Consider the following 18,962-nt stretch of genomic DNA (forward strand, 5'->3'; position numbering starts at 1 on the left):
TTGAGAGCACCGAGCATGTGCATCCTGTCCGGTCCTGTAAAGGAAACAGTGGATCAGAGGATTCTTGGAGCCCGGAGCAGATATGGGAGTGCTGCACTCAGTAACACAATGTGGGATGACAGTAGTTTAACAGACGAGGGGTTCTCTGAGTTTATTTTTTTGTTGCTGTTTGTTTGTCTTTGTGCAAAAAGGCAACTTTTTCAAATATCATGTCCTAAATCAGTGAATGTGCAGAATCTAACAAGACCAAACGGATTATTTTTCTCTGAGCTGACTTTGGGACTTTCCTCATGATTTTATGGCCATGCTGTTTGGCTGCAATAGCGCTCCTCTCCATGGCTCCGGAAGTATTTTAGAAAAAGTAGTTCATGCTGTACCAGATCAGCCCGTTTTACATGGTTTGACACATACTCAGCAACCCCTCCTACTCATAAACCTAATGCCACACAGTGACGTCTGTAGTCAGAGAATTATTCAGCTTTCGCAAGGAGTGTGCACCGCTTTGTTGTAAATGTTTTGCTTTTTACAGCATGCACACAACCCGCTGCTTTGTAATTGGATAATTAAAAATGCATATTGTTGTCACAGTGTGCCCTTACATGTGTTATTCATATCAAGTGATGAGGCAGCTGATGCCTATAATATATTTTAATGCCAAACCATCCTGATGTAACAGTAAAACTCCGTAAATCCTTCAGTATTGACAGATGGCTGCTTTGTTTGCTGGCGAAAAAAAAACCAAACATAGTTGTTGTTGTTGTTGTTTTTGTTGTTGTTCATACTTGTCATAAATGTTGCCTGTGTCCAAATGAATATGTATTGCTTTTAACAGGAGGGGTGTAACATCCTCCTCCCCACCCCCCATCCTCAGGGACAGCGTCAGCGACTGGCTTTGCTTTAGGGCTGTAGCAGGAGGATGACAAGCAGGCCAGGGCCTGGATTCTGTAGAAATTAATCACATTGAAGGAGAAAAAAAAATCTTGGCTGTTTATTTTTCAACTGCTGGCTGATGTCACTTACTGCAACAGCAATCTTGTATTACTTGACTCCACCATGAGTCTGTTCAGTTCTTATCTACTGCATTTTGTTTATCTTCCTTAAAAATCTATTGTCAGCATGAGATGCATGCTCATTTTTTTCATTGCTGATTTGGAGGATAATTGCAAAGCTGGAGAAAATGCTACAGCGTGTTACAGCGAATGTACAGATTCATTTGAATTGCAGCATTGTCGTAATGCATAATTTAATAAATGCCTTTCATAGATTTGTTCACTGTGCACTATGTATATCGAAACAAGGAGTTAATTGGCTGCGTGTACAAAATAATTATTAAATATAGGAATACATGAATACATTATATGTATTTTGGACACATAAAGATCAGTTTACTTGTTATTAATGTACTTCTTCAACTATGCCTGTGCAACCCGTTCTCATCCCTGGGTGTACTTCTGCTTTGTCAAAGTCTGCTGACATCTCAGAGATACGCACAATGTACCTACGGTTTAGGCACCAAAAACATGCTGTAAAGTTTAGAAATGCATCGTTGTTTGGGTTAAGATGAATACATTACTTTGGTAAGTAATCTAACGTATGTCACGTAATTCAAATTTTACGTTACTTAAAATAAATATATTAATTATTATTAGAAATAATCAATGTCTTCCTTACAAACTGAAACACTGGTCTTAATGTCCTATATTTGACCCATTCAGTCACTGTTGATCTAACCCCATGTGGATTTTGCCAATTTCATCTGACTTTAAATCAAGTGTTCACAACACCAATGCCAAAAAGCACCTTGTGCATTTTTTACAAAACGGCAGTATTTGACACCCTGGAAGTGAGAACAGACTCGCCTGTTTTTGCAAAATATGGGTGTGACATAGAGGCCGGGATGAAGTATCATAAAATGCCATTAAGTCAAATTATAGGACCAAACTAAATCTGTATATTTCAGTTGCTGCTTCATCAGTTTTGACCATTCTCTTACAAGTCCCCCTAACTGTAAGCATACAGCGCAATTTACACTTCAGTTTAACTGATCTGTGGTGAGTAAACCTCGCCGGATGTGAACCCAAAAACAGTACCAGGTGTTATCCACAACTTTTGACCAATAAAGAACCAAAAGAGCACATATAGAGTTGAGCAGACACCAGCAGTGGCTATAGACAGAACTGAGTTTTAAAGGTGTATTCAACTAAATCACTTTTTAATGTATTAGTAAATACTGTACACTGCTAAATCACAGAAAAGTGAATCAGTAATCTATCTGAATAATTTGTACTATTCTTATTATACACTCCATACTGGCACTGCATTTTTAAAGAATGTTATAATTTATATACTTCAAGAAGCTTCCTGCTTGTGCTACAGATTACCATATCAGCTGAGATACACATGCATCGCAGCATGGGTGTCCATCCACAGGTGCCCCACCTTGATTAAGTCATTTCCTTTGCAGGCCATCATAAAGGGTGATGGAGCCACTTTGGGATTACTGCCCACCGTCTTTGTCTCTGTGCTCCATTTTTTACATGATCACAAATCTGTCCGGGTGTGATCTTAGCTGTGCAAAGACACGGGCATGTTTGACTTGCACGTCTTGTACAGGCTTTGAATATTCAGTGAGGCCTGTCCTTTGAAGCTGCTCCGGGGTCTCTTTGTGTGAGTGAAGCAGCTTTATTCATTGTGGCTCCTGAAAAGTGATCTTTAACCTAGAGGGGAACCACAAAGACATCGTCTGGGACTTCTGCAGTCCTCTTTCCAATGGATCGTGTTTTGGATGGAACAACATAACAATACAAAAGTGAAGGACTTTTAGTAGAAATGGGTCTAAATAGTACAACATTAAAAAGATTGTACAATTTCAGCTTTGAAGCAACATGAATTTTTTAAATTCAGTCTAAAACCACTTTGCTCATTTGAAACGGCTGCTGTTGTAAGATTTTCTGTCACCATGGCAGTGATTGTAATGCTGCAGGGCATCTGGATTTTTATTACAATTTGTCTTGGAGATGTCCTGTTTTTATACAAGAGAGCGTTGTGTAACCCATAAAATCAATGCCCTGGATGATTTTCTGAAGCCCATTCGGCCAGCTGTGAGACATCTCATTATGTATCTGCTCTCTGTGGTATTCTGCAGCTCATGTTGTGCCATGTAGTCATATGGGTTTTAAACACAGAACATGAGCAGGTGCAGTCACAGTCCAAAAGCACTGGAGAAGAAACAAACACAAACAACATGCCTTATCCTGCCTTGAAGTGTCCCTCGTCCCCATGGATCTGTGCTGTGCCATCACTCTGTGTTCAGCTGCACACGTACAACAGCAAGCAAAACATTAAACCCCCAAATAGTGCTGATTGGTACAGTACATGCTCCTTTCAGCCAGCAGGACTATAGGATCCTGCTGTGATAAATAGCCAAGCAGCTAGGACACACGAAAGGTTCCTCCAAGATTGTTTTGTTTAATTGCCAGTCCTCTAACAGGCAGGGTTTGATTAAGCTCAGCTGGAAAATAGCACGTGCCTGTCGGTCAGAACAACTGCAGAACTCCACAGCAGCAGATTATGTCCAACAGTATTCAGATTGAATGAGTTTACATCAATAAAATGAGGAAGTCACTAAAAAGTAAATAAACAAACCTGCTCTATAGAGGACTTATATATCTAATGTATTCAGCAAAGCCTCTGAAAGATAAATGGTGTCGTGAATTATGAATTTATGTGATAAACATGCAGTTTTTCTTCCATATGGAGCACGTGTGATGCTCATTTCTTGAAGTTGGAGGACACCAGCTTGTCAAACGAGGTTAGACTTCATTTTAGATGCCATAGCAACAACCTGCTTTGCAATCATGGCTGAATTGTATTCCTTATTTCTCTGTGAAACTTACAGCAAAGATGATGTCAGTAGTTGAATTATGTTACCGGTGACAGTGGCCATGATGTGTATTTGGTTCTTAAACCCTTGTGGTTTTTATTTTCTGCTGAGCATTTGTCTCAATTTAAACACTAGTTTACACCAAATTGGATTATTGACCAGGTCAAGGAAGTCCAATAATGAATGTATTCAATCTACGGTAACAGTCAGTCATTAATTATTATTACATAGCAATTACATAATTGTTATATAATTAACTCCTTAATACTTGTCGAGGCAATTACTTTTTGTATTTAATCTTTTTCCTTTAAAGCATCTCATAATGTCAAATCATAGGTTTAATGAACCAGATAACTGCGTGAACTGAAGTGTTCTGTCTTCTGACCGACGCAATAATTATAATTTAGATTAACTGAGTTTCACACCTTTTCAGAAGCCATTCACCCATGTGCAGAAACATATACAGTACCACTGTTGTCTGTGAATTTGAGGCCAACTGGTAAAAGTACACTCGGCGCTTATGATTGTAAGAGCATGTCTCTGTAAGTACCGTCAAATTCTAAAAGTTTGAAACAAAGAAAACATTTTGAAAATATAAAATTCACTGATAATAAGCAACTGCGAATTAGTGAGGGAGCGTGATTCTGGGTAAATTATTATGCAATCTGGCAAAAAGCATCGGATCACCACGAACACATGAGATTGATGTAAATTGTTTTGCTGGGGCTTTATACGTTGTTGTTGTTGTTGTTGTTGTTACTGGGGATCATATTGCCATTAGTTTCCTGTGATTTTTATCAAACAAATTGTCACATTCAGAAAAAAATTAAGAAAAGACGATTTCAAATGTATTATTATAATAAAAAGAAAACCCTTTCAATTTTGCTGACAAGTCTTTCAAAAATATCCGGTTCCTCAGTGGTACTACTCAAACTGTCTCAATGAATGACTGAAAATGATGTTCAACTTATTTATTTTATCAGTTAGTGGATATATTTTTTGTTGTTGTTTTTTTTTCATTCCAGCTGTCAGATGAGTCTTGAACAACAATATTTTTAAACAACCATGTTTTTGACCCAAATGCTTGCTAGTCAATGAGGGGCACAAAATGGGACTTTTACCTGACTGGCATGTAGTGTAGCTTATAATGTGTGTTTGCTAATTATACAACATTTTTATATTATGCATAAATATTTATAGTTTATCTTAATTTATTAAGTTATTTCTGTCATGTATTTGTCAGTTGAGTAGGACAGTGCTCTAATGTTATCTGAGAAGCCCCAAAATTGTAACAGTCTGAAATCAAATACGTTGAGCCAGAACTATTAGGGAAGTTAGTTTATATATTATTTTTAGCAGTTTGTAATGTGTTTTTTTGTTTTTGTTTGTTTGTTGGTTGGTTTATTACCTACTTGAGATTGTGTGTACCCTATTATAAAGTATTACCAGTGAGTCTTTGTTGTGGCCTTTGCTAAATCTAACTCTAGTTAGCTGTCTGAGGAACTGTAATTAGTTATGACAATGACAGTATCTCCTAAATCCCTACTTACATATGCAGACCTAATCCACATGAAAAATGTTCATTTGAAGTGAGTCCATATAATTAGATTTGTTTGTAACCTCTCACAGATCCTGTCATCAATTTTCACCTCAGCGTGATATAACTTAGTCATCATTTTCACGACTCAGAGGTGGTCTAAATCTTATTTCACACCACCAACACAACCAAAATATCTCAGTTCTCATCCCCCCTTTTAGGACCCACTCCTGCATTTAAATTGAGAATTCTCTTTTTCTTCTTTATCCACAGATCTGATATTTTCCTGGATCTTCAACGAGTATCCAACATTTGTGAAGCAAGATTCTCGGCGCTTCATCTCACAGGAGACAGGAAATCTGTACATCGCCAAAGTAGAGCCCTCAGATGTCGGCAACTACACCTGTGTGGTTACCAACACCGTCACAAAGACCCGAGTCCAGGGCCCACCCACTCCACTAGTGCTCCGCAGTGATGGTGAGCTCTACTTGTAGAACACACACTGAGAAATCACAACACGTAAGAGATCTGACTTGTTGGCTATGAGGTTTGTTTTGGTCAAGTGGGCTGCATATGACATAGTTGTGGCATAAAATTGGAAAATGGTTTTGCTGTTGACATTGACTACAAATGATGTCGTTTTACTGCAAGTTAGTAAGTTTATTTGTATAGCACCTTTCACGATTATAAAATCACAAAGTGCTTGACGTCAGTAAAGCAGTAAATGCCCACAAACATCACTATGCTGAACATTTCAAATCACAGCAACAAAAACGAGGACAGAGACGAGGAAAAGTACAAAAGCTCTAAACACAGGTGGAGAAATAAGCCAATGAAAATAAATAAATAAAGTGGAGCAGTTCAATAGACAGGTTAACCAAAAGCCTGTCTGAATAAAAACATTTTCAACTGTCTCTTAAATAATAGGTGTGACCGTTTGAAAAGCTGGGTTTTAAAGCAGGTTTGAGGGACGGCTGGTAATTTGGGATCTGCAGACCTAATGGCACAGTTGGTCATATAAGTAAGGATGAGATCAGCAATGTACTGGGGTGTTTGACCATGCAGAGTTTGAAAAGTTAGCACCAGTGTTTTAGAATGATGCCGAACTTCATTGGAAGGCGGTGAAGTGAGGATAGAACTGGCGTCATATATAATCTCTTTTTACGTTCAGTTTAAAATCGAACAGCTGCATTTTAGACAGTTCAGAGACAGTTCAAAGAGGTTTGACTTAAACATGTAAAAAGTGCATTACAATAGTATAAACGAGAAGAAATAGAAACATGAATAATCATCTCCATCTCAACCTTGGTCACCACGTATCTTGATTCCGCAACATTCCTTAACTGAAAAAAAAACATGACCACATTATTTGCTTAACATTTTGTCAAAAGTAAGGGATTGGTTAAAAATGACACCTACGTTTTGAAGCTTATCGAGGGCACAAGAAAAAAGTGTCCTAAGTTCCTGTGTGCGTGTCTGACATGAACTGACCCACAAAAAAGGAGAAATTACCAGCAAGATATAAAGGTGAACCAATCCAAGGCAGTAATAGAATACAATGATTGACGGTATCAAAGGCAGAGCTAAGGTCAAGTATCCCTAGAAATGAGCATTTCACATTGTCTGCAGTTATTATGTCATTTGTGACGCTAAGAAGTGCCATTTCTGTTGAATGCAGTTTACAATAACTTGATTAAAAGTAGTCATTCATCTTGTATGTTTCTAAAATGTCTGAGCTCCTTGGTGACAACATTTTCAAACAGTTTGGCCACAAAAGGCAGCTTGGATATTGGTCGATAGTTTGTATGAAGGGTGGGGTACAGATTTTGCTTTTTAGTAAGGGCTGAATATGGCATTATTAAATTGGCTGTTGAAAGGGAGCTATTGATCCCATTTTGAGATAGTGGAGCCGATAGAATAAAATAAGAAATCAAAAAAGCGATGACGTGAGAAATTCAAGAAAGCTTAACTTAACTGAAATGCAGGAAATGCAAAAGCACCGAGTAAAAAGACAAGGCTGTCGAGAACATTTTCCTCAGACGTAGACTCTTGTCTAAGTTATAACGACAGACTCTACATGACAAAAATTACGATATATTAGCTGAACATCCAACAACAAAATAATTTCCATGGCCTTTTTTTAAGTTCTGACGTTGTGAATGCCACGTTAGGATGCCGTTCATATGCACTCTTTTCTTTTTCTTTTTTGTTAAATACAGCCCTACTTGAACGCAGCATGCGACTTGATTACTCTTTATACTTTGTCACATAAACTCCATGACATGCCCTCTTTCTTCGACCGTGGTCACGCGTGTGTGTGCTGCTCACGCCTGAGCAAAACATTACACTGACACTGCATCCTCTCATGGATTAGTGGTGTCACAGTAACAGTCCACTAATTCTCCTCCTTAGTCTCCTTCTTGAATGTTTTGTTTCAAAATCACATCTCCATACCTTTTATTAGATCTTTGAGTGTTGTTTTTCTTCTGTTTTTATTTCTACAGTTTCAATATAAATGTATCATCTCCACTGTGACAGATACATTTATAAATCCCTTGGTTGATATAATACAGCACACGGAAAATGTGTACATGTCCCCGCCATGTTAACAACAACAATCTAAAGTGACTGCTGGTACCTGAAAATAGGGCAAGTGGTCTCAAAGAATACGAATGAAATTCAAAGGTTAATATATCTTTCTTTGCTAATTTCAGCATGTCCTTTAACATGTGCATCTGATGCTCTAGGCTGGCCTTATCAAGGTGCTCCAGAAGAAAGGTCATAGTCCGCAAGTAATATAATAGCCTTCTATCCCAGAAACGTGGTCCTTACCATTTTTATAATAATTCAGAGAAATATAAAGTTAAATGTAATTTTCACTAGAAATACCTTTTATGACATTTATGTGGGCTTTTGTCTTCCCATTAATTATATCTGATCGAAAACCCTTCCAAGAGTGAAAATGACCACTCATCAATCTGAATTTGTAGGCCTTGTTATTGGAAACTATGTTTATATACAGTAACTTAACATTCATTTTAAGGATTTTTAACCCATTATTTTGTATTTATATGCATACATTATTTCAACTCACAATATTGCCTATGTTTTGCTCAACTCATCTTATCACTTCTTACATTTAGTAATGATGTTAAATTGTTCAAATTCATTTTTTTATATAAACATAAATGCAATACACTTGATATGAATATTGTTCAAAAGAATTTCTAAACTTTTGTTTTATGGCCAATAGATTACAATTCAATACATTTAATATAGCAATCATCAAATAGCTTTTTCTTGCTGTGACTAGTTCATATGAGCTGACATATCTGCTGACACACACACACACACACACACACACACACACACACACACACACACACACACACACACACACACACACACACACACACACACACACACACACACACACACACACACACACACACACACACACACACACACACACACACACATCATAAATACAGAAATCCAGCTCTACTAAAATAATATTTATATATTGCTTATGTGTATAAGTAGTACAGTAGCAGCTGTAAACCTAAAGTTAAGTATGTTTTGTTCGTACCTGTTGTTACAGAGATTGTTCCAGAATATCAATTCAAAAATACTGTTGTGTAGCTCTGCTGTTGTAAAACAGGGTTCAGCCCACAATTTTGGGGATTAAAGGCTGAATTTGTAACAAAATGAAAACTGTGACACGGAGGCACTTTTAGGAGAGGCAGCTGACATTCTTGGCATCTAACATGAGATGTAAACTAGCTGTTCAAGTGATATAAAATTCTGTTTGAAGATAACAGGTAAACTGGTTTGTTAATACTTTTTTTTTTTTTAAAAGCATTTCCACATTTCCAAAGCATGCCCCTTTCTGGTTTCTGTCTTTCTCTTTTCATTATACCTTTATTTCATGGAAACAGTGAAACCAGCACAGGAAGGAGGGGTGCAGGTGGGCACATTAAACAGGTGTCCCCTACAAAAGGTTATGGTATGAGACAATTACCCATCCACTTCCACCTGTCTGCTTTAACATGGGTGATAGTGCTGTGGTTACATTCCAGTGTGAGACAGTTGTGATAAGGATCTGAATTAGCTTTCACAGTCACTCAGGGAGCCATCCTGATAGCACATGCCTCACCAAATCAACCAGATGAAATTGGCTTGTTTCCTCCATCTCTAGAGCTATTTGTTCAACACAACCTGGAATTACAGCAAAGGGGAAAACCTATTGTCACACCGGTGGATGAGAGGGGCCTAAAATAGGGTGACGTGCACCCAGAATGGGAATCGGCAGAGCAAGGAGAAATGACAGCACACCAAGCTATACATTCATTGACATAATTTACCTTTAAGGTAATCTAAGGATAAGAACAGAACACACATGTGCTTTTTTTTTTCAAGTGATGGCAGACACCTCCATCTTGATTTATCAATTAGTCTATACGAAAGCTAGAACACCAGAGACTACATTCCTCGTCTTCTCCTTTATCCAGAGATTTTTAGCATGCACAGCAGCAATATTATAATCCACCAGAGCTGCTCCACCGACAGTGAATGGGATGCTTTGTAGACACAGTGGCAGACCCCAGGGGGATTTTATGTGCACATTTTCTAGTTCATAGCTGTTAGCAGTACAACAAGATGAAACTCATCTGGATGTAAAAGCTCAAACTGTCTATGAGTTCTCAAAATAAAATGTCTTTGCCATTGAACATCAGTATGTCACATGTCCGCTAGAGAACTGTGTTTTGGTTTCTCTTTCTCATTATTTTCAATAGAAGATCATTCTGTGACAGCACTGAGAGCAGAGTGCATCTCTGCTGCTCACATCGAAACAGCGTTGAAAGTTAAAAAAACATTTAAATTTATAGCAAAAAGAGGGCTGTACTTGAAAAAAAGGTTTTCAGTAGTTGGGTGGAAGAAACTGCAACTTCTGTTTATTTTTGTTTTGCCTGAGTTTTTTAAATTCATATGGAAAAAAAATATTTTTTTACTAACACTGCGCCTCATTTGTGTTTCTGTTTCAGGTGTTATGGGTGAATATGAGCCAAAGATTGAAGTTCAATTTCCTGAGGTTGTTCATGTTGCCAAAGGATCCACTGTAAAGCTGGAATGCTTCGCTCTGGGAAAGTAAGCCCACTCTTAGTACAGGCTCAGCATGCGCACCGAGAAGAGTTTTTGGAGAAAGCGCTGGGATATTTCTTTTTCATGTTTTTTCCTCGAGTGTTTCAAGCTAGGCTGCACATCTGAGAAATTAGAGGGCACATGTTTTGGTATAAATTCTTCAGTTAAAGTGTCAGGTTTTCTAACACGGTGTACTGAAGCCTAGCGTACAAGACTAGGTAAAATGCCTAAAGATAAGAGTACTGAATTCTAGGTAGTGTGTGAGGTTATTTGGGCAGCTTCACATTCCCGGAGAGTGAAACCGACTTTAAACTTTCCATTAGAATCAGCGTTATTGACCAAGAATGTTTCTACTTACAAGGAATTTGCCTCTGGATTCTAGTGGCCTTCAGTAGACTCACACGGTTACAAGAACGAAGTAGAAACATGAACAAACGGTTTTGCTTCACCAAGGCGTGAAAAGTAAGGTCCCTTAGATTCAGCCACCAAAAACGATATGGTTAGATTTCACAAAAGATAATGGTTTGGGTTGCTTAACGTGCATTATGCAAAGTATCATCACAATACTTAAAAAAAAATTGTTAAAAGTTTAGTTTTGACACAAAATTGTCTGCAAGCCTTCTGTATGTCTTTTGTCACAGCCCTGCACCCTCTATAAACTGGAGGAGAGTGGACGGCATACCCTTCCCCAGAAAAGTGGACATGAGAAAGGCCAGTGGCGTCCTAGAAATCCCATATTTCCAGCAGGAGGATGCCGGCACGTACGAGTGTATGGCTGAGAACTCCAGGGGAATGAACATGGTGAAAGGCAAGCTCTCTTTCTACGGTAGGTGATCCTGTCCTGCATGAATATTTGACCACCGTGTGCCACATCTGTCAGACCTGTTCAGACTGAGGCAGCATAAGCAGAATACAACTGTTCTTACAAAGCAGTCAGTGACTATCAGCAGAGCCTCGTGTGGTAGAGTACATGAAGAGGGTGGCTCGTTTTAACAGCACATTAAAATGATTAAAGGCTGTCAGTCATGATGCCTCTAATATTTTGATCCAGATTAAAGGAGTGATGCGGATGAGGCTGAGCCCTTGGATACGACCTTGTTGGTGAGACTTGTATTGGGTTCCACCAGATGGCATCATGATTGACATCCAACTTGACTGGAGATAAAAGCCATTAAACGTGCTATACATAGACCAGTGCCACATATGTCAGGGATATAATCTGCACAGCAGCATCTGGGTGGACGGGAAGGGGGTTAGGAGATTCACTCATTGTTGCCGATAGTCCCGCGACTGGAGTCACACCTACTGAGCGCAGATAGCCAAAGTCATGATAAGAGACCATTTCATTCTGAAATTAAACATCCACCATGAGAAAAATCATTGTCCTCTTCCAAAATGACACATTTCCACACATTTAATCATTCGATTTTAAAAGAACCTCCTGCTTATAAACATGTTATTATAAACATGTTGATTTATATTCATATCTGAAATGTGTATGTATATATAATACAGTGGATTATCAGATTTACATTTTCCTACAGAGGATTTGAAATATTTCACTAACTTTGCTAAGTGCATAACTTTGGATATTAAGATGTCCACCTTTCTATATATTCAACCATGCTTGTTATTTCCTTACTGTACATTACTGGACATTTACATAAATACATTAACTGATGAAATGAAGAGTTCAGCTAAATTACTCACTGTTTTTTATTTTATTTTTGTCCATATAATGTAGGAGTTGTATTATGTTGTAAGTTGTGTAAGTATTTCTCAAAAAAATTCCACAGACTTCTTTCCTATCTGCCGTAATAATACAAGAAACCTAAATGATACTACGTATTAAAGTATGAAAGATTAGGATTTGGTCATTGTAACACTGAAATGTAATAGGTTTTGGCAGCATTTCTTGGGTGAGACAAAACCAGTCTTTGTTCTGTACTACATTTATTGCATTCATGTATATTTTCCAAATGTAAATAGTATATCTTGTCAGTTTTCAGTTTGTCATCTCAAGTATGTTTATTATTTGTTTACTTACTGCAGAAAAACATACTGTAATGTATATTACATAACAAATAATTTAGATAATAGGATGTGGTATGAAACCAGGTCACAAAGTATCTGAAGATTGGACAGATTTTCTTTGAGTTGAACTTAAATTACTGGAGCAGAGCACACATAAGATTTTTTTTTTACATATCAATGCTAGACTCAATTTTAAGGAGTAGGAAAAACATAAAGGAGAAAGCTAATTGAATGAAATGTATGTATCCATATAAATAGTCAGACCATAAATGCTCAAAAGCAGCAATATGCTGGTGACTTTCTATGACAACTAGTGAAATGGTAATAAATGAATTGATAAAATGGTGCCCTAATATATATATATATATTTGATTACATTTTGAGTGGGGTATTTTGTTTGTATTCAAATATACCAGGCAGTTAACTTTGAACAGTCTATGGATTTTCTTTCCACCTCGACAGCTCTCTATTTTCCTCCTTGTGATTTTCTTCCCTTGCAGTCATGCTGTGTCAGCTGTCAGAAATAACTCATTTGGCGCATTAAACAATTTGCCATTATTTACAACAGCGCAGAAAGCTCTTATGCTCATTCCCGATAACTGCCCAGGAGCACGCTGTGATCCGCCAAGGCTTGATTTGTCCTTTTGAGCTCCCTCACACATGTCCCTCTCATTTTTGGTATCTTTTGTCATTCTCTCCCTCTCTACTTCTCTGGCTGTCTGCAGCCAGGTGATACAAATCAGTAATCTTATTTTGAACTCCCTCTGAATTAAGTCTTTGAGACATTTGTCGGCATTGTAAGCCAATGGGGGGGGGGGGGGTCGATAAGGGTATCTCTTGTAAATCCAGGCAGGCTACAGAGGGAAGAGAGCTGGCCTTTGTCTTAGACAGGAATAAATTAAGGTGTTACTTTATGATTGGACTATAGTCATTGTTAAATTGTTATGTTTCCAATGCCTTTATTAATGTACCACAAAACTAAAGTGCTGATTTGTTCATATTAAATCCTTCTAATATATAGGGGACATGAGGGAGCAAAAATGTATATTTCAAATTCATGACTGGGCTTTTAATTTTACTTCATCCTCTTTTGATTTAGTTTAATTAAATCTGTTCATTAAATAGAAAATACATAGAAAGTCAAACTAAAATTCATGAATTGCATGGAAACTTTTGAATCTCTTCTCAGCTTAAGGTGAAATTAGCAGCCCAATATCACACCGGTGTATGTACTATACCCAACAGTCCACTAGAAGATACTGTGTCTGTGTCACATTTTGAAACATGAAACCACATGAATTTATTGCCAAGTTCGAGGAAACACTTGACAGAGATCATGTAATAAAGTACAAAGAGTGATAAATTCCACTTAGGGAGGAGGTTTGTTGGTAGTTGGATGGAAAACACAGGACTTACGTCAGCCGGTGTTTAGATCCATGAGAAAGCATAAGTCAACCTGGATTCATCTTAAGTAAGTTACTTACGTAACATATTTAACTTAAGTCTTTCTTAACTAACTTACCTAAAGTATGTAGCGTTACTTATGTAAAATATTATATCTTGACCCAAACCATGATCTTTTATGATTTCTACCTCTGAAGGAAAAGTCAGAAAAGAAATGGGCTTTTGCTCACTTCTCAATGTCGATTTTACCCCAAGAGAAAGTAAATACAACAATGAGACAGGTCAGTTTCCCTGTTGTATTCGCATTTGTGTTTTGTGCAGACTTACCACTGCATTATCTCAAAGGGGTATCACTGATGAGGCAAATTCCCATCTTTCCTCTGTTTTAGCCACTTGACGTTTGGCGTGATTGTATGTGCACTTGGCCCAACGCGGGCTGAGATGGGCTGCCTGCTCTCATTTGGTAAGCGCTGACTGAGAGTCAATATATTCGCAGCAGGCGAGGGATGGAGTGAGGAACCCTGACAGTGAGGGGGGGAAAAAAAATCAACGACAATGCGGCCCCGTTTGGTGCTGGGTGGGGCAGCTCAGTCAGGCTCTGATGGAAAATTGCAGTAGCATGAATGGATATGATGCAAAATGACTGGTGATGGTGAAGTCTATAGAGTAACTAGTTTCTACCGTCTCTCCCACTGAGCATTTGTTCCATCACCCACAAGGGCACATACAGTACACTAATTAAATGAACACACAGCTTACACTGACAGAATATTACTATATGTTTCTATTGTCTATCATTTCATAAAGAATACACCCACAGCAAGGAGAAGGTTAATGTAAATGTTGTATCTAGTAGTTTGGTAAAGCAAATATTTGTTATTGGACAAATAGCAAAAGATTATTTCAGCAGCTTTCAGTCAAAGCAAATTCCATATTTTTCACTGTTTGCACAGATGGCAACAACACAGCGTTAAAGTTAAATGTTAACAACCTCAGCCAACCTCATGCAGCAACCTCATCTGCCAGAGGGATGTTTGAGACATATAGTACAACAAATCATCCACAAACACAAATAATGATTTGATACTGGACAGATTTTGATGTTGAATCTGTGCAAGACTCCAACATAAGGACACAAGACCGCATAAATACTCCCCCTGGTCAGTGCATTCACCTCTTTTTATCAGTGTTTACTGTGCGTTGCTGAACATCGAAGGACCCAAACACGACGACTGTATACTGAAGCTTTATTGCTCACATATTTAGTGCTGAGATACATTTGCAGCTATTGAATTTATCACTGTGTTGTCCTGCTTTACTAGAAGGCAGAATACAACATAGTGGAGGCCAATTAGAGCTGGATTTGTACTGTTAGTGAAAAGCCTTCACAAAGGTCAATCCTTGAGAGTGGCATTAGGTGAAGTGTGTGGAAGGAAAAAGTGCGGTCAGCTATTCCTCTTGTCTTGCCACTGGCCTTGTGTGATATAGGTTGATCGTAGCATGACCTACACATTAAGAAGAATACACAGAGCATTAAACACATAAAGCTTTACAGATCTAGTTTTATGCACCTCCCCTTTCTTTGGCTTAATCACTAACTAGCCTTGAGTTACTTGCATGACAAAGCAGGAATCAATTCTGCTCCTGTATAATTATACCATCATTTAAAGAGATTGTATTGAATGGAGCGTTTTTATGGCACCAGTATCCCCCCTAATGCACTGTATATGGATCTGCTTTTGTTCAGGTAGGCTATAAGCACGGTGGGAAAGTAAAAGGAACCCTGAAAGGAGAACATTAGGGACAATTCATCTGAAACTAAAAGCAATATATTTGGGATTCAAGGTCTGTCACTAAACACACACAACACAAAGACTGAAAGGTGATTTCTATTTGAAATTGACTTATTGGTCCATCACAGAAGATGCACAGACTCACACAACAACTAAAGTAGAACTTGTGTTAAAAAGAAATAGATAGCCTTTTTTATGGAGTATGACATTTCCTGTAATTAAATAAATCTAGCAAATAAGTCTAGATAAAATCGCTAATGCACCAACCCTACTTATAATTACATTCATAAATACCTTTTAGAATGGCGTAAATATTGATGGTGCAACTGTTGCAGCACAATAGCATCCATGAAATGTACGGTACATTTTGAAATGGGCCCCTTACAGAACAGCTTGCTTCACAAAGTAAAAAAATATATTCAATGTTAGCTAATTGTTGACTATTGTTTATGATTTTTGATTAATTATGGTATTGAGTCATAGCCTCTGTTATGTATCTTCATTTATCTTCAATTGAAATGTTACAAATCTACAATTTATTAGGAATAAATTTACAATATTTTTTACTCATCACTTGGACCTATGTGGTAGCTTTATTCTGAAAAGTTATCAAGGAAGAAGTCTTCCTGGGCAATGCAAACTTATTTGTCAGATGACCTTGCACCTTTGTGATTTGTGTTGACTTGCGTTGTTATCATGAAAATGTTGTCTGAACGGTTAAACTTTTTTTTCTCTTGGGTGCGAGAAGTTAGCAGCACAGGGAGGGGGCCAAGAAAAATATTTGCACCAGTGCCAGTCACAATTATTTTATACCTTTGTTATAATAAACAACCACGAGCACTGTGCTTCTCTGCCTGTGATTTAGTCAAATATACTGTCTATTAAGTCAATTTACTGCATATAAAAACTGATATTTTTGTTTTAATTTACAAATAAAAAGACAATGTTACAATTTTGGTTTTGCCGCCCTGAGCTTCATTCTTTCTCTGAAGTTGCATATGACACAAAGCCCTAGCAGTTAGATAATACAGCTTGTTTGTAGCCTGACTGGCAGTACCCAGGGCAAAACAAATTACATGAAGACTGATAGTGACAAAACGTAATTGCAATGTGAAATCAAAATAGGATTTTGATTCCCAGTGCACATGATGCCCACTAACTTAATTTCCCTGCAGCCGTATTATTTGATCTAATTCAAAAGTCAACAATCCAGTTCACTCTTGCATTTTATATGTTTCCAGCCCCTCCTCATCTTATTGAGAAACCGCAAGATGTCCAGAAGCTCATTGACAACTCGCTGGTGTGGGAGTGTAAAGCCACGGGGAAGCCGAAGCCTTCTTACAGGTGGATGAAAAACGGAGAGAACCTGGAGTCTGCAGAGGTGAGATGTGCCGAGTGCTTGCATGTCTTTAGACCTGAAGATACGACTACAGCTTTGGCATAGATGTCTCTTACACACTCTGCGCCGCTAAAAGAAGAATGGGAGCTGCCGTGTGTTGTATTTTCAAAGCTTTATCGTGCCGCGTGTTTGAGCTTTACTGAGTAATTACCATGCATTACTGTCTACAACACTGTGCAGTCATACATTGTGTTATTAACTTCTCCAAAACAGCATTTATTTAAAAAGAATTTGACTGTGCCTACTGTGCTTTGCTGGGCCAAGAGACTGAACTGTAAACAGGCCAAGTACTTAATGATTGTCTGGAAAGCACAGTGATGTCAGAGCTACTCCAATCTACTGCTAAATCTCTCCTCGCCCCATGCAGTTATTAATCCTGTGCCACCAAAGATGAAAAAGTAAGATTCTGTTCATAAACACTATGTATCCTACTTTTATTTTTGCCCCCTCTGAATTACCATCATGACTACTATGATGAGAAATGAGTCCAATATGACCCCGACCGGCCTGTTTGCACATCCCACTTTAACTCGACTCTGTTGTTAACACTTTCAAAAATATAAATCCTTCATTGTTCATATTGGATTATTATATCAGGTTGTTTAGACAAGATCGATTGGACACTAAGGCACAGCTTGCACCTGATACATAAAGATGCATTATGTTAATGTACCTAATTATGCAAAAAAAGCAACAAACACATCAGAGGATATCGATCAGTACTTGAATGTTACACCTGAGGTAGGAGTGAACCCAGTGTGTCGTTATATTAACAGAGGCAGCACTCCATGCAGAATAGCCTTGTTCACATAATTAAAAAAATAAAAAAGATTTGGCTTGCTATCAGGAAGGAATAATCAACAATCTGTTCAGCCAATGCCAAACATTTGTATTAACACCTTTTATAAGGTAAAACTCGTGGCTGTTTCTTATGTGCAAAATACAAAATCCCATTATTGTTTTTCCTACTAGCCACAAACACACCTCAACACACTCAGCCATCTAGATGTTTATGCAGCAGATTTCTCCTTAACATAGACATAATAAATTGAAATATTCAGAATGCATGGCTGAATGGATTAATCAGCAAAGGTGTTACATTGTTTGAAATGCCACCATTAACCACAGTGGCTTAATGAGAGGCAAGAGGGAAAGGTCAATGATGTAAGAAGCAGTGGGGAGAGGATGCACATTTGTTGTTATTTATTGCAGTGAATCAATTAAACCTTTTTTGACTGTGCTGAACTTTGAGCAACACACATAGAGCAATGACCACGTAAAGATACAATCTTTTGACCCATATCTGTCGGTCCAGTAGGTTTCGAGAGGGTAATATTTCTGATTATGCATGTATCATGGCAAAGCTTGTAATAGACCTGTCAGTCCACTGCAGGATACCGTGTCAGTGTCACATTTTGTCTCACCTTGGCAGGAAAAGGAAAGTGCCTTGGGTTTAGGCACCTAAAACCGCATGGTTAAATTGAGGAAAAGATTAATGTTTGGGCTAAATATGACACAGTCGCAATTTGATGAGGTTAGGGTGGGGAAAATTATGGTTTGTCTTAAAAGAAGTAATTTTAATTAAGTGATATTATGTCAGTCACGAAGAATACTTACCATTGTTTATTTTATTTAAGAGGGATCATGTACAGTTTAAGACATAAATGTTACCATTTGATGCATTGTACCCGGTCACATCTGTAGTCCCTTGCCAAGTCCAAATAGACAATCAAAACAAAACAACAACAAAAAGAAACAACACAATAACTT

The 18,962-nt window shown here is 37.9% G+C and overlaps 1 protein-coding gene across 3 annotated transcripts in view; it reads left to right on the plus strand.

Moving 5' to 3' along the window:
* Positions 1-18,962, plus strand: part of cntn4 (contactin 4) — a 149,850-nt gene that overhangs the window by 87,160 nt on the left and 43,728 nt on the right. For all 3 annotated transcript variants that reach the window (XM_069714769.1, XM_069714760.1, XM_069714778.1), the window contains exons 6-9: positions 5,694-5,897; positions 10,466-10,568; positions 11,204-11,388; positions 17,035-17,174. In XM_069714769.1, the coding sequence (XP_069570870.1) occupies positions 5,694-5,897; positions 10,466-10,568; positions 11,204-11,388; positions 17,035-17,174 (632 nt within the window). The remainder of the gene's footprint in view (positions 1-5,693; positions 5,898-10,465; positions 10,569-11,203; positions 11,389-17,034; positions 17,175-18,962) is intronic.

The sequence above is a fragment of the Brachyistius frenatus genome, unplaced genomic scaffold (genome assembly GCF_029030835.1).
Source record: "Brachyistius frenatus isolate BFR_SWC_R1_liver_20210118 unplaced genomic scaffold, ASM2903083v1 Contig_4, whole genome shotgun sequence".
Taxonomy (NCBI): Eukaryota; Metazoa; Chordata; class Actinopteri; family Embiotocidae; genus Brachyistius; species Brachyistius frenatus.